This window comes from Aulonocara stuartgranti, assembly GCF_965226115.1.
Source record: "Aulonocara stuartgranti genome assembly, chromosome: 2".
Lineage (NCBI taxonomy): Eukaryota > Metazoa > Chordata > Actinopteri > Cichliformes > Cichlidae > Aulonocara > Aulonocara stuartgranti.
In genome coordinates, this window is record NC_138940.1 from 21,810,354 (window position 1) to 21,838,019 (window position 27,666).

The 27,666-nt window shown below is 42.7% G+C and overlaps 3 protein-coding genes across 4 annotated transcripts; 2 read left to right on the plus strand and 1 right to left on the minus strand.

Moving 5' to 3' along the window:
* Positions 1–4,188: 4,188 nt before the first annotated feature.
* Positions 4,189–7,583, plus strand: smim19 (small integral membrane protein 19). The gene is made up of 3 exons (XM_082509945.1): positions 4,189–4,478; positions 4,639–4,763; positions 6,516–7,583. Exons 1-3 carry the CDS (start codon positions 4,345–4,347, stop codon positions 6,590–6,592), a joined length of 336 nt encoding a protein of 111 aa, XP_082366071.1. The 5' UTR covers positions 4,189–4,344; the 3' UTR covers positions 6,593–7,583.
* A 134-nt stretch (positions 7,584–7,717) lies between these two features.
* On the minus strand, positions 7,718–18,740 carry pld7 (phospholipase D family, member 7). Of its 2 annotated transcripts, none has more exons than XM_082509912.1 (12): positions 18,295–18,740; positions 17,712–17,813; positions 14,351–15,247; positions 13,952–14,139; positions 13,663–13,843; positions 13,445–13,559; positions 13,230–13,357; positions 12,468–12,671; positions 11,127–11,266; positions 10,647–10,812; positions 10,452–10,551; positions 7,718–8,194 (listed from the first exon to the last, which is right to left on the minus strand). In XM_082509912.1, exons 1-12 carry the CDS (start codon positions 18,409–18,411, stop codon positions 7,998–8,000), a joined length of 2,535 nt encoding a protein of 844 aa, XP_082366038.1. In that variant the 5' UTR covers positions 18,412–18,740; the 3' UTR covers positions 7,718–7,997. The 2 variants fall into 2 exon arrangements, with proteins under 2 accessions (XP_082366038.1, XP_082366039.1); XM_082509913.1 differs by lacking the exon at positions 18,295–18,740 and adding an exon at positions 18,001–18,288.
* Positions 18,708–27,037, plus strand: gpr137 (G protein-coupled receptor 137). The gene is made up of 8 exons (XM_082509931.1): positions 18,708–18,820; positions 20,087–20,563; positions 23,696–23,730; positions 23,840–24,080; positions 24,877–25,026; positions 25,122–25,247; positions 25,819–25,937; positions 26,052–27,037. Exons 2-8 carry the CDS (start codon positions 20,183–20,185, stop codon positions 26,146–26,148), a joined length of 1,149 nt encoding a protein of 382 aa, XP_082366057.1. The 5' UTR covers positions 18,708–18,820; positions 20,087–20,182; the 3' UTR covers positions 26,149–27,037.
* Positions 27,038–27,666: the final 629 nt, after the last annotated feature.

Genomic DNA, 27,666 nt, shown 5'->3' on the forward strand with positions numbered 1-27,666 from the left:
AAAAGTTAAAAATGAAAACTAGTGTCTTTCAAATATTGTACACTCAGACTGGATTTCATACAAGCAACAAATTTTTTACCCCTCAGCCATGAAAGGCTCATGTTGTCACTCCGCCGGTGAGGTGGGTGTGTGGGAGGCGTGGACACTTAAGTTTGTGATAAATTGCAAATGAGGCGTTTGAAATTAATACCATACATGTATCTACTAAAAAAAACAAAAAACTCCAATGACTTCAAATGTCAGTGATGTCAGGTCAAGGTCAGAGGTCAGGTTTTCTGAAGATGCCAATGCGACGTCACATACATTCTGTCTGTGAAGTAGTCAGACTCGAACGTCAAGGAAGGTGGTAGGGAAGCAGACATTTCAGGTTTCCAAGGTGAGCAATTTATTTACAGTGAACTTAATTTAATGTAACTTAACAAAACTTCCTCCCCAAATAAACTCTATTAACAAACTGCAAATTAACATGGCTCTGGTAACACAGCTCACCTCTCCTGCATCTGGTAGAGACTGGCTTTAAATAGGGCCATCAATTTCCCTCCAATTGCCCAGCCAGTACCACTCACTCAACTGAGGCATCTAAAACTACACAAATGATCTAAAAACACAAAACCTCTACACACTTCTAACATGCACATTTACACAACTAAATGGCAGTATTAACGAAAGGAAAAACATTCAACAAATCCCTTTAAACCATAACACAAACAAAAGGAAGCATCTCTATGGAAAAAGAAACCCCTCCACTTGGTTTGACCTGCTGATGTCATATGTGACATCATCAGGACTTTAAAATGAGGAAATGCCAGGCAGGCGTTTCCCCACACCTGACCCTCATGAAGACTGAAAAGACAAGCAAAGTAAATATGAACAAATGACTTAATCTGTAACATAATAAAATATAAAGAAACATGTAACTGAGTATTTAGCTTAATTTGCAGAATGTTTGATTTGCCGGCAACAAAACGCTTACACAAACAAACCCGGGATAGTGAGTGAAGCAATGTTACTTGACAAATGGCAAAACATAGTAAATACATAGAAACGGAATAATGTGTACAATGTGTACAATGTGCAAAAAAAAAAAGGTAAACACATATGGGACAAATGGAGAGCATTGCAACTGCTCCTCCACTTTGTCACACTGTCATCTACAGATCCGTATGCCCTAAAGTGCTTTTATGCTGATTGAGCCATGTTTATGATGCTAAAATTAAATTTTACTGAGTTGGTGCTGTGCAGCAGATTGGTTTAATTACAAATGGATAACTGATTTTACATGATTCAGTTAGATTTTATACATGTGAGACATATTAATCATCCCAGTTTACTTTGCATTTGTTTAACTCACTTAATGCTGCTGAGCAGCTTTTTCCAGAGGCTGAACAGGTCTGCTAACATTGTTGCCATTGTTATTTGTCAGTCTGTATATCCTCAGTTCTTTTCCTTGCCTCCCCTCCGGCCAGTCTGAGTCTCTCCCACCAAAGATAGGAGCAGAGGAGGTGAGGAAGGAGGTCAGTCAGCATCACTGTAGTGATGAGAGATGTTTACTTTGGAGCCTCATTTCAACGCGTGTCAGTTAAAAGAAGTGCGGCACCTGGTATCTCTCATTGTTCCTTTTGAAAAGTTTACCATTCTGGAAAATGGAACGATATCCTTTGGATTTTTGCCACACTTTCAAACGGTGAAGACCAGAAAGTTGGATCACCATCCTGATCTTTTTGCTTTTTGTTTCCCTCTATACAGCAAAGGTAACAACCACTACAGAAACATACACCTGTGTGTCTCTTCTGTCCTCCAGATATATTTTATGAAACGGCATTCTGTAAGATGGCAAACTGACATACTTATTTGGTCTCAAGATTCAGAAAAGAGAGAAGGCAGGGCTGAAAAAATAAAAAACCCAACCTGTGACATCACATAAATGGATGAACAGATTGGAGGTTGGAAATCGGTGTGCTTTTACCTTTAGTAGTTCTCATTCATTATTTGCTTCCTTCTGTTGCAGTTGTGCTCATGAGTAAAATAACATACAGTGGGGCAAAAAAGTATTTAGTCAGCCACCGATTGTGCAAGTTCCCCCACCTAAAATGATGACAGAGGTCAGTAATTTGCACCAGAGGTACACTTCAACTGTCAGAGACAGAATGTGAAAAAAAAAAAATCCATGAATCCACATGGTAGGATTTGTAAAGAATTTATTCGTAAATCAGGGTGGAAAATAAGTATTTGGTCAATAACAAAAATACAACTCAGTACTTTGTAACATAACCTTTGTTGGCAATAACAGAGGTCAAACGTTTACTATAGGTCTTTACCAGGTTTGCACACACAGTAGCTGGTATTTTGGCCCATTCCTCCATGCAGATCTTCTCGAGAGCAGTGATGTTTTGGGGCTGTCGCCGAGCAACACGGACTTTCAACTCCCGCCACAGATTTTCTATGGGGTTGAGGTCTGGAGACTGGCTAGGCCACTCCAGGACTTTCAAATGCTTCTTACGGAGCCACTCCTTTGTTGCCCGGGCGGTGTGTTTTGGATCATTGTCATGTTGGAAGACCCAGCCTCGTTTCATCTTCAAAGTTCTCACTGATGGAAGGAGGTTTTGGCTCAAAATCTCACGATACATGGCCCCATTCATTCTGTCCTTAACACGGATCAGTCGTCCTGTCCCCTTGGCAGAAAAACAGCCCCATAGCATGATGTTTCCACCCCCATGCTTCACAGTAGGTATGGTGTTCTTGGGATGCAACTCAGTATTCTTCTTCCTCCAAACACGACGAGTTGAGTTTATACCAAAAAGTTCTACTTTGGTTTCATCTGACCACATGACATTCTCCCAATCCTCTGCTGTATCATCCATGTGCTCTCTGGCAAACTTCAGACGGGCCTGGACATGCACTGGCTTCAGCAGCGGAACACGTCTGGCACTGCGGGATTTGATTCCCTGCCGTTGTAGTGTGTTACTGATGGTGACCTTTGTTACTTTGGTCCCAGCTCTCTGCAGGTCATTCACCAGGTCCCCCCGTGTGGTTCTGGGATCTTTGCTCACCGTTCTCATGATCATTTTGACCCCACTGGATGAGATCTTGCGTGGAGCCCCAGATCGAGGGAGATTATCAGTGGTCTTGTATGTCTTCCATTTTCTGATGATTGCTCCCACAGTTGATTTTTTCACACCAAGCTGCTTGCCTATTGTAGATTCACTCTTCCCAGTCTGGTGCAGGTCTACAATACTTTTCCTGGTGTCCTTTGAAAGCTCTTTGGTCTTGGCCATGGCGGAGTTTGGAGTCTGACTGTTTGAGGCTGTGGACAGGTGTCTTTTAAACAGATGATGAGTTCAAACAGGTGCCATTCATACAGGTAACGAGTGGGGGACAGAAAAGCGTCTTACAGAAGACGTTACAGGTCTGTGAGAGCCAGAGATTTTCCTTGTTTGAGGTGACCAAATACTTATTTTCCACCCTGATTTACGAATAAATTCTTTACAAATCCTACCATGTGAATTCATGGATTTTTTTTTCACATTCTGTCTCTCACAGTTGAAGTGTACCTCTGGTGCAAATTACTGACCTCTGTCATCATTTTAAGTGGGGGAACTTGCACAATCGGTGGCTGACTAAATACTTTTTTGCCCCACTGTATGTGGGTAAGATATAGCTTTTACTGATTTGCACATTTGGGGTGATGCTGACCTGATTTTCACCAAAATGAATCTGAATATATAGAACAATCATGCTTAATGGACCTTCCATGACCTTCCAAGCTATATAGTTTGTCTTCCATATTTCCAACTATATCCATAATCACATACTGTGTATGCTACCATTGTATATAGTATTATCTTACTATTTTTCATTGATTGTACTTAATTGTATTTTTGTATTTCCTTCATATCTGTACCTGAGCTGAGGTGACGCAAAAATTTCCCCGTTGTGGGATCAATAAAGTCTTATCTTATCTTACAAGTAAAAACAAATACACGCTTGTAAAGTTCCCTTCAGGAAGGACAAATAACAGGAAAGGACCCAAAAAACAACACAGAATAAAATAAAACATTTTGTGCTGTAATAATTAATTTAATTCTCCAATCAAACCTGCATCAATGAATTAATTTCAGAATTGATTTTTTTTTTTACTGGGTTGATAAGATTTGGGACTGTAGGGGGCAGCAGTGCGTCTAAACCGGAAGAGGAGCAACGAAGAAAAGAGAACTGATGTGACGTAGTGTTTACGCTACACAGTGCATTCGCGAGGACGTGTAGGCTAACGGGGCTAATTTAGAGGGTTTTGCTTCAAAATTGGATGTTTCTCCGTGTAGTTTGGTGGCAGTTTCCGCATTTTCCATGGGCGCTCACGGAGTTTTGGGAAACGAGCCCGACTCCATAGACTACTCTGTGCACGAAGCGTGGAACGAGGCCACGAATGTCTACCTGCTGGTGATCCTGGTCAGCTTCGGCCTGCTCATGTACGCCAGAAAGTAAGGACGCGTTTCTTAACCTTACCTCATAACGACTGTAAATAACTGGTTTGGCAGGTTAACATGTTACAGGTCAAACCGTGTGCTCGTTGATGATGTTCCCCTAGTTGTTTGCGGATAACGAGCACAGACTGACGCTGTTTGTTTACGTACGCTTTAGAAACAAGAGGAAGATCATGCGCATCTTCACTCTGCCTCCCACCGCGGGCAGCAGCCCGGAGCCCAACTTCTACGACAGCCTGCAGAAGGTCCGCCTGCGACAGCAGCTGGAGATGTACTCTCTGGGTGAGGATGCATGTGGGCTGATGTGGATTGCAGTGAAACTCGATTTGACGCTACAGTACTGTGCAAAAGTCTTGACCCGCTTCTAATTTCCTCTTACTTTACCAGGAAGATGGGAAATAAGGGTCGGGTCTGGGTTTTCCCCTTTTCTTTTACATACTCTTCATACTTTTCTCTCCCTCTTCTACTTGTCAAGATTCAAGGACCCACTCCACACCACGCCGAGATACGCCATGTTTTCAGCTAACCTCTCTGTGGGAATCGCCTTGTTGTTGCAAAAATACTATTTTACGCCGACCACACTGTTATTTGTAACCTTTTTTTTCAGCTAAAGAAATGAAAACAAGGATGCTCCTAACACAGATACAATTAAAATTTGGTTCTTTGCCAAGTGGAGTCATCCATGAGTAAGATGCCTTTTTATATGCTTGGATCATTCGTAGGTCAGTGTTAAGTCGCTTAACAAAAAAATGAATAAATAAATACACGATATGGTACAAAGACTGGACCAATGCAAGTGATGTCCAAGGAATAGTGTTTTAATTGGTCAAAACAACTTTAAGAAATTACAAGAAATTGTCTCCATTGAAGCAAAACGGTAGGTGGCTCAAGACTTTTGCACAGTACTGTAGATGCTGCCTTTATTGAACTAAAATAAGGTTGCACAGCAAGTCAGTGAATATTGTGTGGCAAAGCCTTTAACATTACACTGGGTTGTGCTTGCTGGTGAGGCTATGGCTGGACGAAGCCAGACGGAGGTTTGATATTGAGTTGTTGTTTTTTTTTTGTTGTTTTTTTTTGTGTGTGTGTGTGTGTGTGTGTGTGTGTGTGTGTGTGTGTGACTGTTTTTCAGCCTTAGAGGTTTTGTTTTCCAGGTAAAACCTCTGCGATCATGCCTCCCCTACTTGTCTACAGTGAGCCTCTGTAGCACGTGCGTAATTCTAAAACACACCCCAGAGTTTAGATTCTATTGAGCTGAGCAGACTCATTTTATTGATTTATTGATTAGCATTCAAATATCTCACTGAATACAGAATAAAGATCTACCACAAAGCAAGAAAGCACGAGACAAGGCTAATCAAAAGGTATTGGCTGAATATGCTTATTACGCCAACCCTTTTAACAAAAGATCTTTCAGCATGCAGCTCATGTACAAAACAAAAACTTTCCACCTTAGATAAGTAACTATATTAAATTAAATGTCATTAATATAATCAAAGCAAAACAACCAAGAGTTTCAGTGTTATTATTTTGCTCTTTTCATTCTTGATTTATAATTTTTCTAATACTCTATTTTTAAACAACGAAAATAAACTGCACCTGTTCCACCAGTTAACTCCTCTAACAGAAACACTCTGCTTTATCTTTGTCCTTATGTTTTTTTTTTTTTGTTTTGTTTTTTTTTTTTTTTTAAAGAAATCTGTTCCCCTTAAGTCGTATTTACCAAACAAAGAGCAAAAAAGTAACCTGAAATCACTGTAGTGTGAAACCAGATACTAACGTAGTCGAGCCTGTGTGTGCTGGCTCAGTGTGGGCTGCGTTAGATGGGGAAAAGTGGGGATTTTTTTTTTTTTAAACTGAGTTATCTGGTGGCTCTTTTGTGTAATGTTTTCCTTCACATTAATAAAGACATTAATTCAACATTTCAAAATGGTGCATAAAACATTCACAAGAGTGTGGAAAGCCTGCTGGACGACCTGTAGATCTTCTGCTTATTGTAGTAACTCTCCGTCTGTCTCATGTCTCGCCTTCTAGCCAGGAAGTTTGAGCAGCAGCAGCAGCAACAACATCAGCAGGGCCAGTCAGACAGTGTGCAGCTCTCCATGGAGTGAGAGCCCGTCTTCAAGCTTCTCCTGCCCGTGGATATGAAAGGACTGGGATGGTTGCAGAGTTTGTGTAAAAAGAATCTGCACCCATCCTTGCTGCTTCATTCACCGTCTGACGTTTCATTTGTGCACGTGGAGCTGCTCCACAGCTACAAAAAGCTGTGGATGCTTTTGTACAGCTGGCAGCTAGCAGGTGTGCTGTCTCACACAACAGTGACACTAAGCAGGTGTGACGAGCTAAAGCTGGAACTGCAGCGTTCGACACCGACACAGGCTGTACATGGTTCATCCCATTTCTTCTTTTTTCCCAGATGTGTGCAGAGAAAAGATTCTTAAATGTGAAGATGAAGGCACATAAACCTGAAGTTAGTAGTTAGATTATTTGTAAATGCATCATCTGGATCTCTGTGGGTTTTGTTTTGAAATAGCTGCTTCAGTTCACGTATATAAAGATTTTTCCTTCTAGCATTGAGCTTAAGACAGCACAGATTCACTGTGGAAAGTCCTGTTAAAAAAAAAAAAAAGTAACACGATTCTCGGGTCAAATGAGTCGTTTGTCTGAAACAGGCTGTTGGTACAGCTCCTCAGTTCATCCACTGAAATAAACTCTCTCTGCTAGCTTTCATCCGATTGGCTGCCCCTCATAAACTAAAAACAGCATGAGGATGGCGCTTTGGCGCTCACAGCCAGAGGTGTGATGTCATAAGAAAGAGAAAGGGCTCTTGAGGAATCCAGAAAGATTACCATATTAGGTGTGTCCCCTCTCTGACATCATACAGAGCCAAGAGTAGAAAAGCCTGCTTGAAAGTGTTTAAAGCAGCCTGAAGCTCTTTGTTTGAAATGGCTGCAGGTGAAAGCTTGTACGTAATACCAAGCTAATTGTTTTGAAACTGCAATAGGTCACCTTTAACTTTGTGGAACACCATTATGATTTTGTAGCTGATTTCACACAATCATCATTATAATAAAATGATTCTATGTTGATGGCTTAAAAGTGTGCAACGAGTTGGAATATTACTGCTGTGCTGACAGCTCTCAGTTTATAAAATAACACGTGTTGGTTATGTAGTATTCAGACTTTTTCTGTTGTAAAAGTTCAGATTTTGTAAGAAAATCCAGAGAAAAGACGTCTTAAAGGTCTCCAGAATGTTGTTTTATTTATAATGTAACACACTTGTCACATCTGTCAGCATATTTCAGCTGCTGACAGAATATTAAAAACACCACAGAGAAATTAAAAAAAACAAAATAATGTGCTCTGAAAACGCAACTATATACAGAAAAAAGGCAGCCAGTCGGTAAACTGCAATAAAACAAACAGCCAGCGGATTCTGCATAGATGCAATAAAGTTCAAGTAGTAGCAGCAAGAAAGCATACAGCTCTTCTAAATGCGATGCGCTTTTGATTCCCTCAATGGCGCGGGCACACGTCCACGTCTTCAACGGGGAGCGTGGAGGCGTACTCAGACCCCCAGTCTCTGAGGAACAGCTCCTCTGCTTGGCTCTGCAGAGTCTGCTGGCCCGGTTTAACAGCAGAGCCCGTCTGGTTCACCACCAAGCCCACGCCAGCCGTGAACGCAAAGTAGTTTTCTGACCAGTTGGACGTCCCTGTGAAGAGAAGCAGTTTAACAAGCTGGACCACAGGAGACTCTGGGTGAGAGCTACAGTCTCCATTTATCGAATGCTTTTCTATACTTTCTGTCACACGTACACAAGTTTAAAACAATGTGATCAGACAGTTTTTTACTCTTAGATCTGTATGTTGTGACAGAGATTGGAAATACCTAATATGGTCATTTTAGAAGCCCCGCCCACCTGGTGTTTAAACCGTGGAGGATGGCTTTACAAGGAGAGCAGCTAAAACAATTAGAGGATGAAGCGCTGCACTAAGACTCAATATGTGATGAACAGTGTTGAGTAAGTAACTTTAAATTAGTAACTTAGTTACATTACTAGTTACTTCTATCAAAAGTAACTCAGTTACTTCAAGTTACTTTCAGAGTAACTAGTTACTAGGGAAAGTAACTTTGGTTTAACTCAGAATTCTCTTGTTAATGTGTTGCTTCCGTAACTGGATACCCAGCCAGACTGCCAGTCTTCTAGCTTGCTTACTTGCCACAAGTGCACCTACCAATAGAAAGGAAAAAAATAATGTGCACACTTCCACGAGAGAAATCCCACGCCTGATTCTATCCTAGCCATTCTATCCTCGCGTTTTACATCCAACACAAAAACTGCAGTCGTGGTGCTTTCGATTGTACTCAGAACTCGGAAATTCTGCCTTCTGAATAGGAAGATGTAGGTAACAACAGACTGCAGATGAGCTGCATACAGGGCTGGACTGGGACAAAAAAAAATCGTCCCGGGGAATTTGACTAGAGACCGGCCCACCATTATAGGAAAAATCATAAAGCCTTTGAATGAAAATAAACACTGTTGTGACAGTGATGTACACAGTTCTGATGGTATATATGTATCAATCTATCAATCGTTTGTTGTAAGACTCAGATAATTATTTTTTTTAAAAGCTAGACATTTCCCCTCTCCCTTTTAATGCCCTACATGGACCCCAGGCAACACTTTGCTAGACCCGCCCCTGCACAGTTACCAGCTGTCAGCTAAGTAACAAAAAGGATCCTGGTGTTATTTGTCTCTCAGAAACAGTTCATAACTTCCCTTCAACTCATTCATGTCACCTAAAAGGTAAACCTGTTTCTCCATCACAGCTCTGGTGATTCAGTAAGGACATCTCCTGGTTTCATCTTCATGTTTCCCTCTCACCACATAACCAAACCATATCATGACCAGCAGATTTACAGCTGTGGCTCCAGCAAACATCAGCTGATACTAGAAATTAATATTAAATAAATTCTAACAACAGCTGATCAAGCTTAAACGTGCTGCTGTTGTTTAGCGCGACATGGTTTCCTCTTTCTGGCGCAAAGTGGGCGATAAATAAACACGAGACAAAAGCCGATCAGCTGATCATTGATCAATTTCATGATTGAAGTAGAAACAGGAGAGGGAGGGTGAGAGAATGAGAGAAGAAGAGGCAGCTGTGCAGCAAACACACAGTAACTCCAGCTTTGTGTCTTTTTCATTGTAGCTGAAGTCCGGGACAAACTGTTCCTTTTCACCTCAATATGAAACCCGTAATATTTTCTCTGAATACGAGACGATTCCGTTTTTTACAGGACGGTTGGCAACTCTAATAATTAACCTTATGAACAAAATAAAGTTCAACATCAGTAACATAGCACCACCCAGCTGTATAGAAACTCCGTCATGCTAGCTAGCACGCAGTACGAAAAAGTCAGCATAACAAAAATAAACTCCACCTAAACTTGGTTCATATCTGACCCAGAATGACTGCAGGTCATAACTTCTTACCTGAAGTTCAGTTCACCTGACACTCTCGGACCAGCGGCCGCTTCGGGTCTCTCCTCTTGCCTCCCCTTTCCTTCATCCACCTGCTGCCCTCCACCACTTGCTAATGTTATTGAATCTGTGGAAACTCCGCGATAGCCACCACACGAAGTAACGAGTAACGACCCTATCTAAATCCCAGTAACGCGTTCCTGGTTTTGGCATAATAACTAGTTACCGTGCTCGTTACCACAATAATAACGTAGTTACTGTAACGCGTTACTTAATAACGCGTTAGTCCCAACACTGGTGATGAATGCAAAGCTACTTTTGGAAAGTTCAAGAACAGAAACAGAGCTGAAATTGAGTATAATCGTTCCACTTTACAGACATTACCTACTAAATGTTAAAAGCTGGACACCTTATGCTGTTAAATTTTGCCTTTCACAGTTCAAAGGAGCTAAAAAGTGTTAAAATGTAGCCAGTGCTGGCAGCATACCTATATAGACCACTCTGTCTGTAACCATGTACTTGGCATGGTTGACTCGTGCAAAGGGAATCTTCTTCTGCTCTGCTGTTGAAGGCACTGTAAAGATTTTCTACAGATCATACAAAAAACGTTGCTTTAGAATCCGCCATGTCATCGGTGACTTAAAACGTTTCATGAAAAGAAAAATCAAATCTTCAAACGTACCACGTCAATGTCGCACGTCAGTGGATGCCTCCTGAGCACCTGCAGGGACTGCAGGAAGATGAACATGTCAGGAGAAGAATGCTCCCAGCAGCTGACCAGCAGTTGGACTCGCACGCCTCTGGTGCACGCCGCAGCACGCAGGGCCGTGTCGATGGCGGGCCAGAACCTGAAAATGAGAGACCAGGACATACTTTAAAGCTCTACAGCTTCCACAAGACACATCAGCACTTTTACTGTTTGATGCAGGCAGGTAGAAGCAGAACGAGCAAATTTCTTCCTCCTGAAATGCTCTCTGAGCGTGTGTACTTGATCTTAATGAGAGGCTGCTTTGTAAGCCAATCTTTTACCTTTTTAGTAAGTCGACATAACATTTTTTAACAGCATAACAGTCATTTCTGATTGTGTCTTGCATTAAGGTTGACTGACTTAAGAATCGCTATTAAATGACATGAACAGTGCAGCTGTGTGAGTGGAGTGTACCTGAGTGGCTCCGTGAACTGAGACAGTGGAAGGAAGTCCATGACAGAGATGTAAACGAATCCCTGAGCATCGTTGATGACAGACAGAATAGTGGACAGATCGTCAGAGCGGCCACGGGCTGAGATTTGTGGAGGGGCGCTCTGCAGAAAACAGACACAGCAGAAGCAATGATGATCAACAGAGCCAACACAGGAGGAAGAAAAGCCTGTGACAGCTGAGTGATGTCCTTATCTTGAGATTGGAATGGTGCAAAAGCAGTTTCAGACAAACATACAAATGTTGTTTTTTAGCTTTACACCAAAACATATTCAGGGCATAGTTACATTATGAAGATGATTTTATTTCAGGGGGCTAAACCAAAGTAAAAGTCCCAGAGTGCAATTGGTGTTTCTGTGAACCCACAACATGCAGCTAAAGGAGCTCTGGATACAAGAGCTCTATGAAACCTACACTTTTTTTTACATTCTTACAAAAAAAATAGTGCCCTGGTGATTGCAGACTCCTTTTTCATGGTAAAGAAAACCCGAGAGCACATCAGTCTTAGAGGGGTAAGCACAGAAGTAAGCATATCATTATCCAAGTCGAACATAAGAGGAATCTTGCAGAGAGTTCAGTACACCATGCAAACCAGCTATCGTAACAAAGACAGAAAGGGGAGATTAGACACAAACATCTACAAAAATCTGAACGAGCCCCAGAAATCCTGGTCCAGCATTCTCTGGACGAGGGAAGCTCAGATCAGCCTGCAACCGAAGGACAAAAGAAAAGAAACTGGAAGAGCTTGCCATCACCAGTGTGTGAATGTGTGCGTGAATGGGTGGATGACAGGTTGTGTAAAGCGCTTTGGGGTCCTTAGGGACTAGAAAAGCGCTATACAAATGCAGGCCATAAAACCACAGAGAAGCCTTGGAATGGTTTATGATCTGAAGTATGATGGCATGAACAGGGATGGCTTCCCGTGGCACTGGGCCACTAATGTGTATTCATGATGTAAAAGAAGGCAGTTAAAGACACACCATCTGTACAGATTTAGAAAAGAACAGCAAATTAAAATAATAATGAACAAAGATGTTGGTTTTAATGTTTCTCTCACTGACTAAAAGACTCCAAACAAACCACAGACAGCAGCTGTCTGTCTTTTTTGTTTATTCCTGATCAAATGTTAGGATATTCCCATTCGTTCAGTGTTGGGAATAAATCTGTTTGTCATTGAGCATTTAGTATGATGACGTAACATAGACTCAGCTGCCTGTGTCTATAAAACAAATAGCAATCGATGCAACACAGTTCCTGTAAAATGACAGCAGAACTCAAAAGGATTCCTCCTGAAAGGATACTCACAGAGAGGTAGACCTGAGCAGGGACCCCGTTGAACTTCAGATGCAGGGGCTTCTGGGAACTCGACAGGGCAGAGAGGCGAGCGGGCCAGTACGGAGGCAGGGAACCGTTTATCACACCGCCGATGCTCCAATACACCCCAAAGATCCGAAAGGCATCCTGAGCAAGGCAGCTGCAGTCCTCCACTGACAGACCCACCTCCTTCACCTTTGTTCAAGAGAGTCCACAGTCTGCATTAGCTCTGACACAGCACAGCCACTGTGCTAGTATGCACGATGTGTGGGCTGATACAGGGATGTAATTACTTCTTCTAAAGGGAAATGTATCATTTTCAGGTTTTAAAGCTGGACTCTGTATTTTTATTCATGGACTCCAGTAAAGCAGCTTTGCACAGTTCATGCTGGGCTTTGGTGTAGCTGCTCTTTTAGGGCCTCTCCCAGTTTATGTCTAACTGGCTGCCCCTCACCAACAGAGGGTTTAAATCAGCAGCTGAGCGGGGCTTCTGTGCCCATTGACAGAGCTGACCATATTAGAAATATTTCTTCTCTATGACAGCACAGAGGAAACAAAAACCATGAGACATCAGTCCTGCACTCTGTTGACACTAATGTACTTAAGCTGGGACGGATCTGTCTCCCTGCCCCACTTAAAAATGTTGTGTGGAGACTTCTTACTTGACATTACCCGACTAAAAACAGGGGGATTAGTGAGGATATCCATCTCTTATACAACCTATATATAATAGTTTAGGAGTTTGCACCATACCTGGCTTAGAGAGCGCCAGTCCATGTTAGCACTGCCCACATAGAAGTGCTTTTGGTCAACCACCCACAGCTTGGTGTGGACGATGCCTCCAGTAACGGCTTTGAGGTCCACCTCTCTGACCTCTGCACCTGCAACGGAAAAACAAAATAGCATGGGAAATTAATGCTGAAATTCCTTAAACGTCCTATTCTGAAACACAAACCTGGCACTCTTACCTGTCCCAGCCAGGTCGGCTGTGTCGTGATTTGACTGTTGGGGGGCGTTGACAGCGATCTGGAGCTTTACACCTTTGGATTCAAGTTTCATCAGCTGCTCAAAGACCTTTCTTCCCTGAGAATCATGCGAGGCCATTAGCTCAGAGGCTTAAAGCTTCAGGTACAACCATCTGATGTGCCGCATTGTGAGACCTGAGTGTGCAGGTGGTTGTGCTCACCTGAGAGTCTGAGGATTCGTGCGAGCCCAGATCGCTGTCCCGCAGTGTGAAATAAAAAGCGGCGATGTGGACTGAGCTGTTGGCTCTGTCCAGCAGGTGCAGCCAGCTGTCTGCGATGCTCTTTCTGGACGAGGGGGAAGACTGGTAGAGACCGACAGGAATGCTTTCCACCAGGTGCACTCTGAACAACAAGGACCACATTCAGCAGTACATTAGTTAATCCCAACAGGTGAATATAATATTTCTGACATAAATAACTCAAAAATATCCAGTTGCTGATATCATTTACCGACAGTCAGTGCTACAGGGCTCTGGTAACAATCCAAAGCCCTCCAGCCAGTGCAGCTCCAGCTGAGACGTGAGCTGGGACACGGACATGGGAAGCCCGTAGTGCCACACGTGGTGAGAGAACCCTCCGAGAAGCAGCAAGGTGGTGCTCAGGAAGCAGAAGAGGGTAAAACTGGGACATCCTGACCTCTGAAGGATGATAAGGGGAGAATTTATACACTCCAACAGGCTACATCACACTCACAGCTTAAGCATAGCATAGCATACTGTGATGCATACCAAAGCTGCTACTGCAGGGAGTGGTAGAATTCTGAAGAATTCCTAAATATGCCTCAGCTGAGACGATCAAGGAAACAGACGCCAGTGGAAGCTCTCAGTCTCAAACAGTGACATAACTCACCTTGGCTGACTTGGTTGCTTTCACTTTAGCGGGCGTCTTTGGTGCTGCAGCAGCGTCTGAGTCGGGATCTGCTTTTTTCTCTTCGAGCTTTGGGAACTTTGACTGGCTTATGAGTGGTTTACGATCCTCCTTCACTTCCTCTGATCTCTCACCAGCCAACTCATCCTCACATTCAGCTTCTGATGAAGATATACTGTCCCTCAAACCAGCTGTGTTCAGTGGCTCTGTCTCCCATGGAGGTTCTTCGTCCATTATAGCTTCCACTTGGCTGTCCTCAGGTGCTTGAAAGATCTCTGCAGACTTTTCAGAGTCTCCAGATGGAGTGAGGAGAATCCTGTCTTTAACTGCGGGGTCGTACGTCTCCGCTGGCTCCTCCCAGGGTATCTTGCTGGGGAAGCTCTCGCGTGGCAGATGTGTTGTAGGCCCATCTGGGGTGGTTTCTGAGGTTTTGCTCTTGACTTGCTCTGATCTGAGAGCAGGCCGGGGGCTTGCAGTCAGAAGAGGGGAGTGAACAGGTTGAGCAGCAATCAGAGGGGCGTGAGCTGTCGCAAGAGCCACTTCTGTCCTGCTGAATGTAGAAGGAGCCTCGAAGCCAATTTTGGGGGTGTGGAACAATGGCGCGGGGAGCGCTGTTTCTCTGGGATCAGGCGGCTTGGACTTTGAAGTTTCCAGACTTCCAAGTTTCTCAGGAGGCTGAGCATGGACTGGAGTGTCCTTTCTGGGAACCGGCAGCTCCGTGCTCTGACTGGCTCCAGCGGGTCGCTTCTGGAAAGTTGGGATTCTGGAGACTGGTTTCCCACCTTTGCGGTTCATGTCTTCTTTCTCCTCGAGGTCTTTTTTCAAACTCTTTTCGTCAGCTTGGAGACGGTCCAGCACAACACTGCAATCCTTCAGATCCTGAGGAAGATGAAATATCTGTTATAAATCTGTGTAATCATGTAGCACACACACACACACACACACACACACACACACACACACACACACACACACACACACACACACACACACACACGAAGCAGGGATTCTGAATAGCTTCATGGCACACACCAAAGGAAACGTAACACCTACGGCTATCTAAAAAGCTAGCAGTGAATCACTGAGAGACTTTTCCAGTCTTAGTCTTCCTGCTCCCGCTGGCTCCCGTCAACATCAAAGCTCCCACACTGACTAGCTACACCCATTTAAAGCAGCTCTCCTGACTGGTGCGTGGCTGCTGTTGACTTGTTAATATTTGTTTACCTGCATGACACGAGCCTTACCGTGGCTACAGCATTGTTTGACCTGATATTCTCATGGCAGTCAGTGCTCAACATTAGCCTTGCTCTGCTCCACCTCTGCCTGCTCATTTTCATAAATACACTGACAGCCCAGTGGTCCAAAAGTGGGCGTGGCCACTCTACAGGTCACATTTTATGGATGCTACATTAACTTGCCAGTAAAATATATAGCAGTGCCCCCTACAAACAAACAAACACTTAGATACGTACCTGCGTTTCCAAACATACTTCATATTACACCCGTCAGCCACAACATTGAAACCCCTGCACTGATTTTAATGGGTCACTTCATTGCACTGGGTCATTGCATTAATGTAAACGATACTTTGATACACTGTTGAAAGCCAAGCACATTTGCAAAACATGTTCAGGAACAGCCGCCAGGCTCCCCAGATCTACACTTCCAGAAAGATCCTCACTTATTAAAGACAATGAAGACAATGTCAAACCATATATGCATTCCCGTATAGTAAGTGAGACCTGGTGCTAAAGTGACCCAGCTGTAGTTAATCAGTGTCACCCATTTCATGAAAACTGGCACATTATGAAACAAAACAACCTCCCCAAACTGTTGAGAACAGAAACTGTAAAACAATCACGCCTGGAAGAACGTTTCTGTCTTAAACAAACAGCAATTTGTCTCCTCCCTTTTATCAAAAGAGCTGACGATGCACAAGTGGTAAAGACACGTTTTTAAAATGTGCTGCTGGCATCAGCATCATCATGCATTTTAATGATAATAATAATAATAAATTTTATTTATGAGCGCCTTTCAAGTCACCCAAGGACACTTTACAATAGGATAAAACACTTAGTAAAACAATGGCAGAATAAGAACAATAAAATAAAGCACAAGATAAAATGAACAAACAGTGGATTCACAGTGAATATGCAGATTTGAACAGATGAGTTTTGTTCTGCTAATCCAGTTTAGGGTCACAGTTGGGTAGGAGCCAATCCCAACTGTGAAAGGGTGAGAGACAGGGTACACCCTGGACTGGTTGCCAGTCTATGTGGCAAGGCTCACACACAGAGACAGAACAGATTTGCACTCATATTTGCAACTACGGCCAATTAACCCAACATGCATGTCCGAGTATCCAGAGAGACCCCAGGCTTCAGCTTTTGCAGATATATTTGAACCCAGCAAGTTTCATGTTTTACAGTTGCCTTTATTTTAATTACAGAAATACTCTACTATTCTGCAATATTCATTTACTTTAAATTCAACTGTATTCATATAATCATCACAGCAACAGTCACCTCAAGGTGCATTATACTGGGGTCTTCTCTCTACAATAATACAGGGAGAACCCCAACAATTAGTCGACCCCCTATGAGCAAGCACTTGGCAACAGTGGGAAGGAAAAACTCCCTTTTAACAGGATGAAAATTCCAGCAGACCCAGGCTCAGGGAGGGGCAGCTTCTCTGGTTGGTGGTAAGGGGAAAAAGACGAGACAATAGGCATGCTGCTGAAGAGAGCCAGAGACTAATAATAACTAAAGATTAAATGCAGAATGGTTTATAAACACAGGTTGAGTGAAGAAAAAACACTTGGTGCACCGTGGCCCCCAGCAGCGGACGCCCATTGCAGTGTAACTAAGGGAGGGTTCGGGGGTCACCTGATCCAGGCATAACTATTAGCTTTATCAGAGGGAATGTTTTATAGAGTTTTAAGGAACCACAAGAATGCCAGCTGTCTGAGAACAAAGTGCTCTTTTGGGGTGATATGAGATATTTAAGAGAGAGATGAAAATAGATATAAACCAGTATTGATTGTGACTATTCAATCTTCTGTTTATTACTAAATAAGCAACAGCTCTCTTCTCTGCCAGCAGGGCAAAGGAGGTTAAGACATTTCCGCACTGGCCTGCCAGTATTTCCCGGAAGCGGTTTTATGCAGCTGCAATGACACAAAGCAGGATATTTATACTGCAGGGCTGTGCAAATAGGAGCTCTGCCACACCCAGGAGGCCTCACAGGTGGCTCTGCTTTGCTCCCTCCCCCCACATCATGCGTGCACAGAACAATATCTGAAAGTGAGAGAAAGGGGGGTGTTTGTAGGTGAATTATAGCCTACCGTCAGATCTGCCTCCTCAGCAGCTTCCTCCTCCAGCTCAGCCTCACGTCTCTCCATCTCCTCCTGGAGCAGGACAAGCTCAGAGTCTGACTCGTCTGACTCCTGACAGGAGATATCGGTAACACCGTTAACGTTAACAAGCGATGGAATAAAGCACTAGTTGCTGCGTGCACTCTGCATTAAGTGTGTTAACCATTAAAGTAACAGAAAAGGGGAAGGAAATAATATGAAAGGTATTTTTTGTTATTAACCACATATAAACATCCTAAGCTAGTTAAAAAAAACTTACCATGATTAGAGACCTTTAACTAAGTTTTGGCTCGCACGCGGAGTTAGCTAAAACAATGCTAGCCGCTTAAGCAAATATTTATTGCGGTAAAAAAAAAAAAACTAAAGCAGTAAAGTTGGATGACTTAAGAGCAGTACGGCCTCTTTATAATCCTCGCTTAAGTATTCTACACGTATTAGCCAACTAACGTCTTCGCCGTTGACGTTAGCCAGTGAGCTACGTGGCCCACGATGAAGTTTGCAGCAGCGGAGGAAGAGGAGGCGGAAAGGAAAGGCTGAGTAATAGAAATCCCACCTCGTACGTAGCTCTCTCCTGCCTGCTCCTGGAGCTTCTCCTGGCTGTCGGTGTCGACGTCGGCAACTGTACCTCGCCGGGGCGGAGGGACTTTCTGGATCGCAGTACCATGGGCATCCTGGAGCACTTTTTTTTTTTTTAATAATGCAGCACCTTCGTGACTCGAGGCTTAACGGACGCTGCGGAGCGTTAACAGCGGGCTCGTTTGTCTGCGGTGCCGAGGAGAGCTCAGCGACACACCCGCTAAAGCTACGCTTCAGTTTATTTTTTGGGATATACTCACATTTATTAAAAACAAATCGATTGGGTCGTGTAAACAATCTTTAAATTGATTTGAATGCACCTACCTTCACGCCATACGTAAACAACAAATTGAAAAAACCGCGATTTCCTGTCTTCGCTGATTGGCGGTTGAAATCAAAACTGTGGCTCCTCCCACAAGTCTTGACTCACGTCACACAATGCGGAAACCAAAAAGGGATTACCGTCGTCGGCTGCACATCCCAGGAGTCCTTGCTCGCGAAAGGTAAGCGCTGTCTTTGTTATTAATAAATTATTGCGGGTGTCTTGCGTGTTTTATGGTTCTAATGAGGAAGCAGACGGCCTCTGACCGCTGGCAGTAGCAACACTTCACATTAGCGCTGGCTCACAGTTACTTTCAGTTAGCCTGGCTGTGGCTGAAGACCCTGAGCGGAACAGCCGGTTGTTTATGCTTTTGTAAAGCTCAAAGGAACCTCAAGAGCATAAAAGCAAATCAATTACATAACGGAAGTGTGACAGAATGTGGCCGATTGTTGCTGTTACTGTGTTATGCTGCTTTAATGTTCTGCTGTTATCATTAATAACAACTGCATGACTGATTGAAAAGATATAGTTTTGTGGAAATCGGATTCGATTTTTCTTTCGAGGTTAGATATTTTATATCACAGTACTACAATATGAATCAAAGGCTTGGACACTACTGACCACACAGGCCACTACTCGGTCGACTGATCTACTTTGCAGTATGTTGTTCTGAAAACCGAGGAAAAAATCATCTTCCCATTGAACTTTTTTGTGTTTTTCTGCCTCTTTGAAGCTAAAATAGAAAGAAAGTGTGCTTTATTGGTCCTCGTGGGGAAAATCCCTCTCTGCATTTAACCCATTCACTCAGTGAAGCAGTGGGCAGCCACTGGGCGCCCGGGGAGCAGTGTGTAGGGACGGTACCTTGCTCAGGGGTACCTCAGGGTAGTTGTTCAGGGGAATCGAACCCCCGACCTTCCGATCATGGGGCCACCACTCTACCTACTGAGCTATCCCTGCCCTGTAGGCAGGAAAACACATGAGATATTAATGGAAAGCCCAGGATGTCCTCTATTAAGTACATCAGGACTTAGTAGGGTAGCTCAAATAATCAAAAGATGTAGACCAAAAACAAATGTCTATTACAGAGGACATAAATGAATAAGCTAGTTCTCAGGAGGATATATTTATTTCTTTTTCCTCGTAATGATTTCTGTTACAAGCACAGTAGTTGTAAACGTGCCTGCATGTCACCTGAGGCAAGTGATTTGGAGAGGGCCTGTTATCACATGAGAACGCTGCGTGTGATAACATGCAGTGTTCTCATCATTCTTCTTGATCAAACAGCCCACACAAAAGGATGGAGGTGTATTTTAGGCCACTGTCCTACTGTGTGAAGGGATATGATCAAGGTACACAGGGGTGACACTGAGGATAGGTTCTCTGATCACATTTGTGTTATCAAGATTGTTTTTTTCCCCATCTTCTAACTTCTTGTTTTTTCATTCAGGTCTCATGTAATCCCCTCTGACAGAGAAGATAAGCTTTGGTTCTCTAATGATGATGATGATGACAATGCCAGCTATTTAATCACATCAGTAGTCCAATGGAAGCCCCAGTTACAGCCACCCCTCCTGCCAACTCCTCCAATTCGCCATCCCCGGCCCCCCTGCGTCCTGCTGTCGCCCCCTCGGTCCAGCTTAGCTTTACCGTCCTCTACACCACTTTGTACGCCGGGCTCTTTGTGGTGGTGTACGTGCAGCTGTGGCTCCTCTACATCTATGGACACAAGCGATGGAGCTACCAGAGCGGCTTCCTGTACCTCTGTCTGCTGTGGGCTGCCCTTCGCACCACCTTGTTCTCTTTTTACTTCCATGATGCCCTGCAAGCCAACCACCTCCCCGTTGCAGTGTTCTGGCTCCTCTACTGCTTCCCCGTTTGCCTGCAGTTTTTCACTCTCAGCCTCATTAACCTGTACTTCACTCAGGTAAGGTTGAAGGGATGTGGATGGGGAAACGTTCTTAAAAATCTTGTGTCATTTAGAAAATGTTGCTCAGAATGTAAAAAGAGTTGCTCTGGTACAGCCGTGGTGATAAAAGCACAAATAAAACTAGTCAGAGGAAAACACAAGAGCCCCTTACAGTGGATCATGTGTCCTCAGCTACAGCGCCACATTTTTTTTCCAACAATATCTTTATTATTTTTTACATTTTAATGACTTGCAAACAGTCCAACATTCTAAATACTACATGAACATACACTCCACTCAGACAGCAAAAAGAAAGCAACAAAGTCGTCAGATTTGTCACTCCGTTAAAGGCCTAAATTTGTCATTATCCCAAATCAAATGTCATTGCCCTCAGTCCTCGTCCTCCTCAGATAATACAAATCCTTCTACAAAATTTACAAATGGTCTCCACACCTTCTCAAAAACATCCAATTTCCTTTTCAGTATACATGTTATCCGCTCCAATGGCAAAGCCACCATCATTTGTTTTATCCACTGTGTGATACTCGGTTCCCTTGTTTTTTTCCATTTTAGTGCGATTAATCTTTTTGCTTGTAACAAACCCATATCAATAAACATTCTGTCACTTTTTGTGTACCTCATGTTTTCTGGGTACAATTCCAGAATAAGGAAGCCAGGATCCAAAACAACCTCTTTGGATAATATTTGTTTGATAGTTTGTGTTACTGCAGCCCAAAAGGATCCTATCTTCCTGCAATCCCAAATACAATGCCAAAAGTTACCTTTATCTTCATTACATTTATTATAAGTGTCTGGAATATTAGAGTTGTACTTATTTAATTTTTCCGGAGTAACATATATTCGCATTAACCATTTGTATTGCAGCAACCTTAGTCTAGAATTAATAGTTTGTTTATGAGCTTTTGCGCAAACCAATGCCCATTGTTCCGTGGATATGTCCTTCTTTAAATCATTTTTCCAGGCGTTCAACCTTCCCAACGAATTGTCAGATGTTTTGGACCTAATCAATTTATATATTTCTGATATTGCCCCTTTTTTTGAACTGCTTTTGCTAATTATGTCTTCCAATTCTGATTTTGGTGGTTTGGTGCAGGTATTATTTTGATTTGCTCGAATGTAACTTCTAATTTGGAGATATTTGAAAAATTGCTTTCTATCTATATTATATTTATGTCTAAGCATATCAAAGGAAATATCTTGAGAATCTGTTGCATACAAATCTTGGATTTTTTGTAGTCCTTTAATTGACCATTGTCTAAAAACTTCATCCTCTCTTCCTGGTCTGAAATCCTGGTTTCCCCACATCGGTGTAAACTGTGACAATACAACAGGTTCCTTCTTATATCTTTTTACACCATACAACACTTGGACCATGTTCTTTACCATTGGATTTTTTGCCTTTTTAATCAAGTTTATTGCTGTGTCTGAGAAAAAATATAAAGGTAAAGGTGGATACATCTGTCCACGATCTCTGTTATTTCTTTAGAAAGTCTTTCATAGTCATTTTCCACGATCTCACTTAATTTGGGCGAAATCATTATTCCTAAGTACATAAAGTCCTTTACTGTCTTAAAATGAGATGTTACTATGGGTGGGTTTTTCCTTTCTTCTTCATTTAGTAATAAAACGGATGATTTAGATTTGTTAATGACATACCTGATATTTGACCAAACTCCCCTATCAATCTAAGCAGAGCAGGTATAGATTCTGTTATTTTAGAGAGATATACTATTACATCGTCTGCGTACAACGAAATCCTATGTTCTACTTCATTTACCATAATTCCTGTCAATGATAAACTCGAACGTACGGCTATAGCTAATATAAACAACAGTGGGCTTATCGGTGAGCCTTGTGGACATCCCCGTTTCACCCTTATTAGTTTAGAGATATTTTTGTTTGTCAAGATTTCAGCAGTTGGATTTGAGTGTAATAATTGTATCCATCTTCGAAACACATCTCCATAACCAAATCTAGTCAGAACATCAAAAAGATAAGGCCACTCGACCCTATTGAATGCTTTTTCAGCATCCAGTGAGAGTAAGGCCCTCTCTGAAGAATTGTTTAGTCCGTTTATAATGTTAAAGACTTTTCTTACATTATGTAGACCTTGGCGCCCCAATATGAAACCGCTTTGATCTCTTTGAATTACTGAGGGGAGAATATCTTGCAGACGTGTTGCTAATATTTTACCTAACACCTTAAAATCAGAATTAAGTAAGCTTATCGGCCTCAAATTTTCACATTCATTACTCAGTTTTCCTGGTTTAGGTAACAAAATGATTAGTGATCCTGTTACTGATTTAGGGAGACTTCCTTTGCTTAATGATTCCTGATACATTTCCAATAGCGGTTTCATTAATTTACTTTTAAATTTTTTATAAAAATCAATTGGGAATCCATCTGGTCCAGCTTTTTTACCTGATCTCATATTGTTAATTGCCCTGCTTATTTCCTCTTCGATGATTTCTGCATCTAATTGTTGTTTTACATCGTCAGCGATAGTAGGAATATTTATTTTATCCAGAAACGCATTTCTGGAGTTTTGATCTGATCTATCCTGGGATTCATAAAGTTTTTCATAATAGTTTCTAAACTCCTTGTTTATTTCAGTCGGATCCATTATCATTTCCCCTTTGCTGTTTATAATCGACGTTATATTTTTCTGCACTTCCAATTGTTTAATTTGCCATGCCAATATTTTTCCAGGTTTCTCTCCTTGTTCATAAAAAGACTGATTTAATCTCAAAATGTTCGAAGCTGCTCTATCTCAGCGCCACATTTTTATTCTTGGTCTTTACATGATTCACAATTCAAAATAACCACTGTTCATTTTAAACTGGAGCCTGGTGCAGCCGTTCAAGTAATCTACTGTGAAACATGATGTTGTAGCTCCTTTCCCTTTCACGCAACTTCCTTCTAATTGATCGTATTAAAAAAAAGGCTAACAGCTCTTGTGACTATTATGCTCGTGCCACAGACTTCAAAGAAGTATAACAGGACTGACTACTCGGCTGTGTTACCTGCAGTTCTGCCCCCATCAGATCTTAATCAAGCCTGTTGTGTTTTGAGCAGGATGCATTCTTTGTGTCTTTATGTTTATGTGGGTGTCTTTGTGTCTTTGTGCAGGTATTAGTGAAAGTGAGAGAAGTGGACAGAGGGCTGTAAGTTTTACATCATTTTCCTGTTGTTAAATCTAGAAAAGCGCCTCGTTATGTTATTGTTATGAGCCCTAATCGTCCCGATTGGACCCCCTGTATGTATGTTCCTCAGGTGGGCAGCAAGGTGTTTGTACGGTGCGCTGAACGCCATCTTCTTCTGCGTCAACGTGGTGTGCGCTGCACTCGGGGAACGAACCAGCGATGGCGAGAGGGGAGCGCGCACCTGGAATCTAGTCCTGGTTCGAGTTGTGGTCAACGACTTGCTCTTCATCCTGGAAGCAGTGCTGCTGGCCTCCACGCTGTTGCTCCTGACCCGACACTCGCGGTCCGCCAGCATCCACCTGATCAGCAGGGTGTGTTCAACGTTGTTCCCCAGAGAGAAAAATAGGGATATGCTAATCTTGCACTCACTATTGACTTCACTGCACTGGAGTTTATACTCAACGAACGATGCATCTGCAGCTCAGATGTGTCTAGACAAGCTAGCTGTTTAAGAAAGGAAATCTCGTGGTATCTACTCAAAGTATGTCAGTATCAGCATCAAACATGAAGAAGTGGTACTGAGCCAGCCCTGATGAACCGAGCCAAGTTTAACAGCAGCACACGCATGATTAAACTCATGTTTAGTCCTGAGCTGCTTGGAAAAACAATGCGTGTCATGTCTCCAGTCTGAGAAGATCACGGGGCTGACATCACTTTGACATCATCGGGGTTATCTCAGCTTGAGCTGCTACACTACATATCTCCAACAGATCGTTTTAGGTGTTGCGTTAAAGGCAGCGAGGCTCCTTTTTAGCTACACAAAAGACATTTCCTCAGGTGAGAGGTGAGACGTCTTCACGAGAGCCTACAAAGAAGTCCAGTTACCTTCAGCTCAAGTGCTTAAAACTACCAGAACCTGGATCACAGACAACCTGCACCAATGTCTGTAACAGATCTGTGTAATAAGCACTGAGATGCATTATGGGAACTGTAGGATCCAACATTACTTGAGTGATATAATGGATGAAAGCAATGTTGAGCATAGCCAGAAAAAAAATGTGATGCTGGACACAGAAAAGCCAGGATACTACCATAAAGAGCGATGGGGATGTCTGTATTTTGACAGTACTCCAGGCTAACTTTGTTTTTATTTTTTAACCTGACCAGGGGACCACAGTGTGGCGTACAGCAGCACTGGGAGGAGCAGTGATCTTCCTGTTTGCCAGCAGAGCCTGCTACAACCTGACCGTCCTGTTTCTGTCCCAGAAGTATCGGGTGGAGTCCTTTAACTATGATTGGTATAATGTCTCTGACCAGGTAAGGATCCAGTACCAAAGCCTTCATGTCTGCTTAACAACTTTGGACAATTAAGGTGCCCCTAAAGAGCACTTTCTGCACTTACTTGTTTTAAGGCGGACTTGGAGAGTGAACTCGGCGACAGGGACTACCTGGTCTTCGGTGCCATTCTCTTCATGTGGGAGCTGCTTCCAACTGGCCTCCTCATCCTTATCTTCAGAGTTCGCCGGCCTGCTCAAGAGGTAAATCTAGTGGATGTGAAAGTAATGTCCCGAACTAAAAATCTACTAATGACACCTGAGACTGTATTAAATACAATTATTTACTGCTTTATTACTCAAAAAAATAGTGCAAAATCACAACAGCAGTCGCCTCAAGGTGCTTTATATTGGAAGGTAAAGACCCTACAGTAATATAGAGAAACCGCCAACAATCATATGACCCCCTGTGAGCAAGAACTTGGCAACAGTGGGAAGGAAAAACTCCCTTTTAACAGGAAGAACCCTCTGGTAGACCGGGCTCAGAGTGGCAGCCATCTGCTGTGACCGGTTGGGTTCAAAAGTGGGAGACAGAACAGAAGACACGCTGTGGAAGAGATCCAGAGATTAATTATAACTAATGCTCTTCCTCCCATTCTACTTTTAAGTAACCACAGAACCTAAAAGTAAGCCCGCAGACTGAGAGCGAAGTGCTCTAATGGGGTGATATGGTACACTGAGGTTTTTAAGATAACATAGGGCCCGATTATTCAAGACCTTGTGTGTAGGGAAAAGGATTTTTAATTCGAAACATTATTTCATCTCATTCTCACAGAACAGCATCATGGCTATAAACAACAGGGTCCTGCCTCGGCCGTACTTCTTTGACGACCCTCAAGGCAGCGATGAGGACATACCCGCTCCATGGGCCAATGGTTCAAATTCAAACATAAGGTACAAGCACCACAAAATCTGATACACGCAGGTCATTACCTTAAAGCTGATCACAGGGTTTCAGAAGTGTGAGAAGAGCTCTCATCTTCTTCTTTTCTTGCTTTTCCCCCACAGCTGGTACGGATCAGAGACCGCGCCGCTCCTATTTGCCAACAATCCTCCAGACCAGAACCACCAGCACCACACTCTGTATTCCACTCCTCAAAACTGACCCCCCCCCCCCTCCCCGAGTTCTTGTTTCCTTGATGACATTTAACTCAAAGACAAGCCGCTCTCTCTCCTAGACACACTCACAGCCAGTAGTCCCTCACTGTGTGAGCAAATTTGCACTGAAAAGTCTCAGGAAATCATCACCAAACAGTGAATATGCACCTTCTATTTTTCTAAAGAGACTGTATTTAAAAAGTTCTTCCTCATTTAAAGGGAACAAGCTATGTAGAAACAGACCAAACTGACTTAAACTGGCCAGTACTGCTCTCTCATGAAGATCATACTGAGCTACAGCCACAGGTTGACTTCACACACATGCCATTGTTCAATTTTGGAGAGACCCTTGCCATTTCCAAAGAAGAGGATGGCACACGCGGCCTCATTTGCATTCCTGTCGGTGTGATGTCGATGCTAAGTTCAGTGAAGTTAAACAGCGACTTTTTTTTTTTACAGGCTCACATGTGATCGTTTGTCTTGTAGACAGACTGTTTCTTTTTGGTGTTTGCAGCTAAGTACTGTTTTAAGACCAGGGATGTCCTTGGCCTGTACACTGCTGCTGGTATAGTTTTCTTTCATCTTTTTTAAAGGCCAGTGTTTGCTCCCATGTCTGTAAAAAGTTGCATCGTTTAAATATTTCTAAGTTGACTGAAGTCCTTATTGGATCTCTAAGTTTAACTTATTTTATAACTGTGGGTCTACCTGTAATTAGAGTTGGAAATCAAACGCGACTCACCCTTTGCGACTTTTATGCAAAAAAAACAACTTCCTCATAGTCTGTCACTCACCTGTGGTTTGGACTTATCCACGTGACAGGTATGTACTGTCCATGCTACGGACCAATAACAACATCAGAATAAACCTGCTGGGCATGTTGCTGAGCAGAAAATCTATGTGGTAGAAATTCTGTATCTACAGTGGTGCTGTTATGCATTTTAGCCCTGTTACTGTGAAGGGTATGTGACTCGCTCTTTGAAATTCAGGACTCCTTTTGTCTTTTATGTAATTGTTGACTGATAAAAAATAATAATCTAAAAAGACTCACTGTGCCACATGCATTACTTAGTGCTTCAGTGTAAGGGTCCGCAACTGCTTTGGGGTTTTCATCACAAATATCAAGTGCACTAAGTCTGAAAACATGACCAACACCTAACTAAAGATGCATGTTAAATAATTCTTCCATTAATTATCTGGATGAATATTGACCATGGACTGTATGAAAAAGAAAACAAAGCTGCAGATGAGTTTGGAAAGTGGAGTCAGCATTAAAGTGTTTTAAAACCTGCATTCTTTTTAATGGCCAGCAGGGGGCGATGACAATGGCTGTCAAAAAGATGTTCTGAAGTCTTTGGAAAATGGCCCTCTGATCATTTTTGGGCTCAGTGACTAGTTTCAGCTAATAGACTAAAACATGAAATTAATTTAGTAAATTATTGGTCCTAGTAGTAGAGCTGGATGGATCAATCCAAATATCTATACTATTAATACCAGTGCTGATATGGTTATTGGATTGATACTAGCA

What these genes read in the sequence shown, in the direction of transcription:
- gpr137 (XM_082509931.1), top strand. Translation starts at nt 20,183, where the DNA reads ATGGAAGCCCCAGTTACAGCCACCCCTCCTGCCAACTCCTCCAATTCG. An exon ending in GCATCCACCTGATCAGCAGG is followed by an intron (nt 24,081 to 24,876) that starts GTGTGTTCAACG and finishes TAACCTGACCAG; the next exon opens with GGGACCACAGTGTGGCGTAC. An exon ending in TTCGCCGGCCTGCTCAAGAG is followed by an intron (nt 25,248 to 25,818) that starts GTAAATCTAGTG and finishes TCATTCTCACAG; the next exon opens with AACAGCATCATGGCTATAAA.
- smim19 (XM_082509945.1), top strand. Translation starts at nt 4,345, where the DNA reads ATGGGCGCTCACGGAGTTTTGGGAAACGAGCCCGACTCCATAGACTAC. An exon ending in CTGCTCATGTACGCCAGAAA is followed by an intron (nt 4,479 to 4,638) that starts GTAAGGACGCGT and finishes CGTACGCTTTAG; the next exon opens with AAACAAGAGGAAGATCATGC. An exon ending in GCTGGAGATGTACTCTCTGG is followed by an intron (nt 4,764 to 6,515) that starts GTGAGGATGCAT and finishes CTCGCCTTCTAG; the next exon opens with CCAGGAAGTTTGAGCAGCAG.
- pld7 (XM_082509912.1), bottom strand. Translation starts at nt 18,411, where the DNA reads ATGCCCATGGTACTGCGATCCAGAAAGTCCCTCCGCCCCGGCGAGGTA. An exon ending in ACTGGCGCTCTCTAAGCCAG is followed by an intron (nt 12,672 to 13,229) that starts GTATGGTGCAAA and finishes TCTTGAACAAAG; the next exon opens with GTGAAGGAGGTGGGTCTGTC. An exon ending in AGACAGAGTGGTCTATATAG is followed by an intron (nt 8,195 to 10,451) that starts GTATGCTGCCAG and finishes TTCTCTTCACAG; the next exon opens with GGACGTCCAACTGGTCAGAA.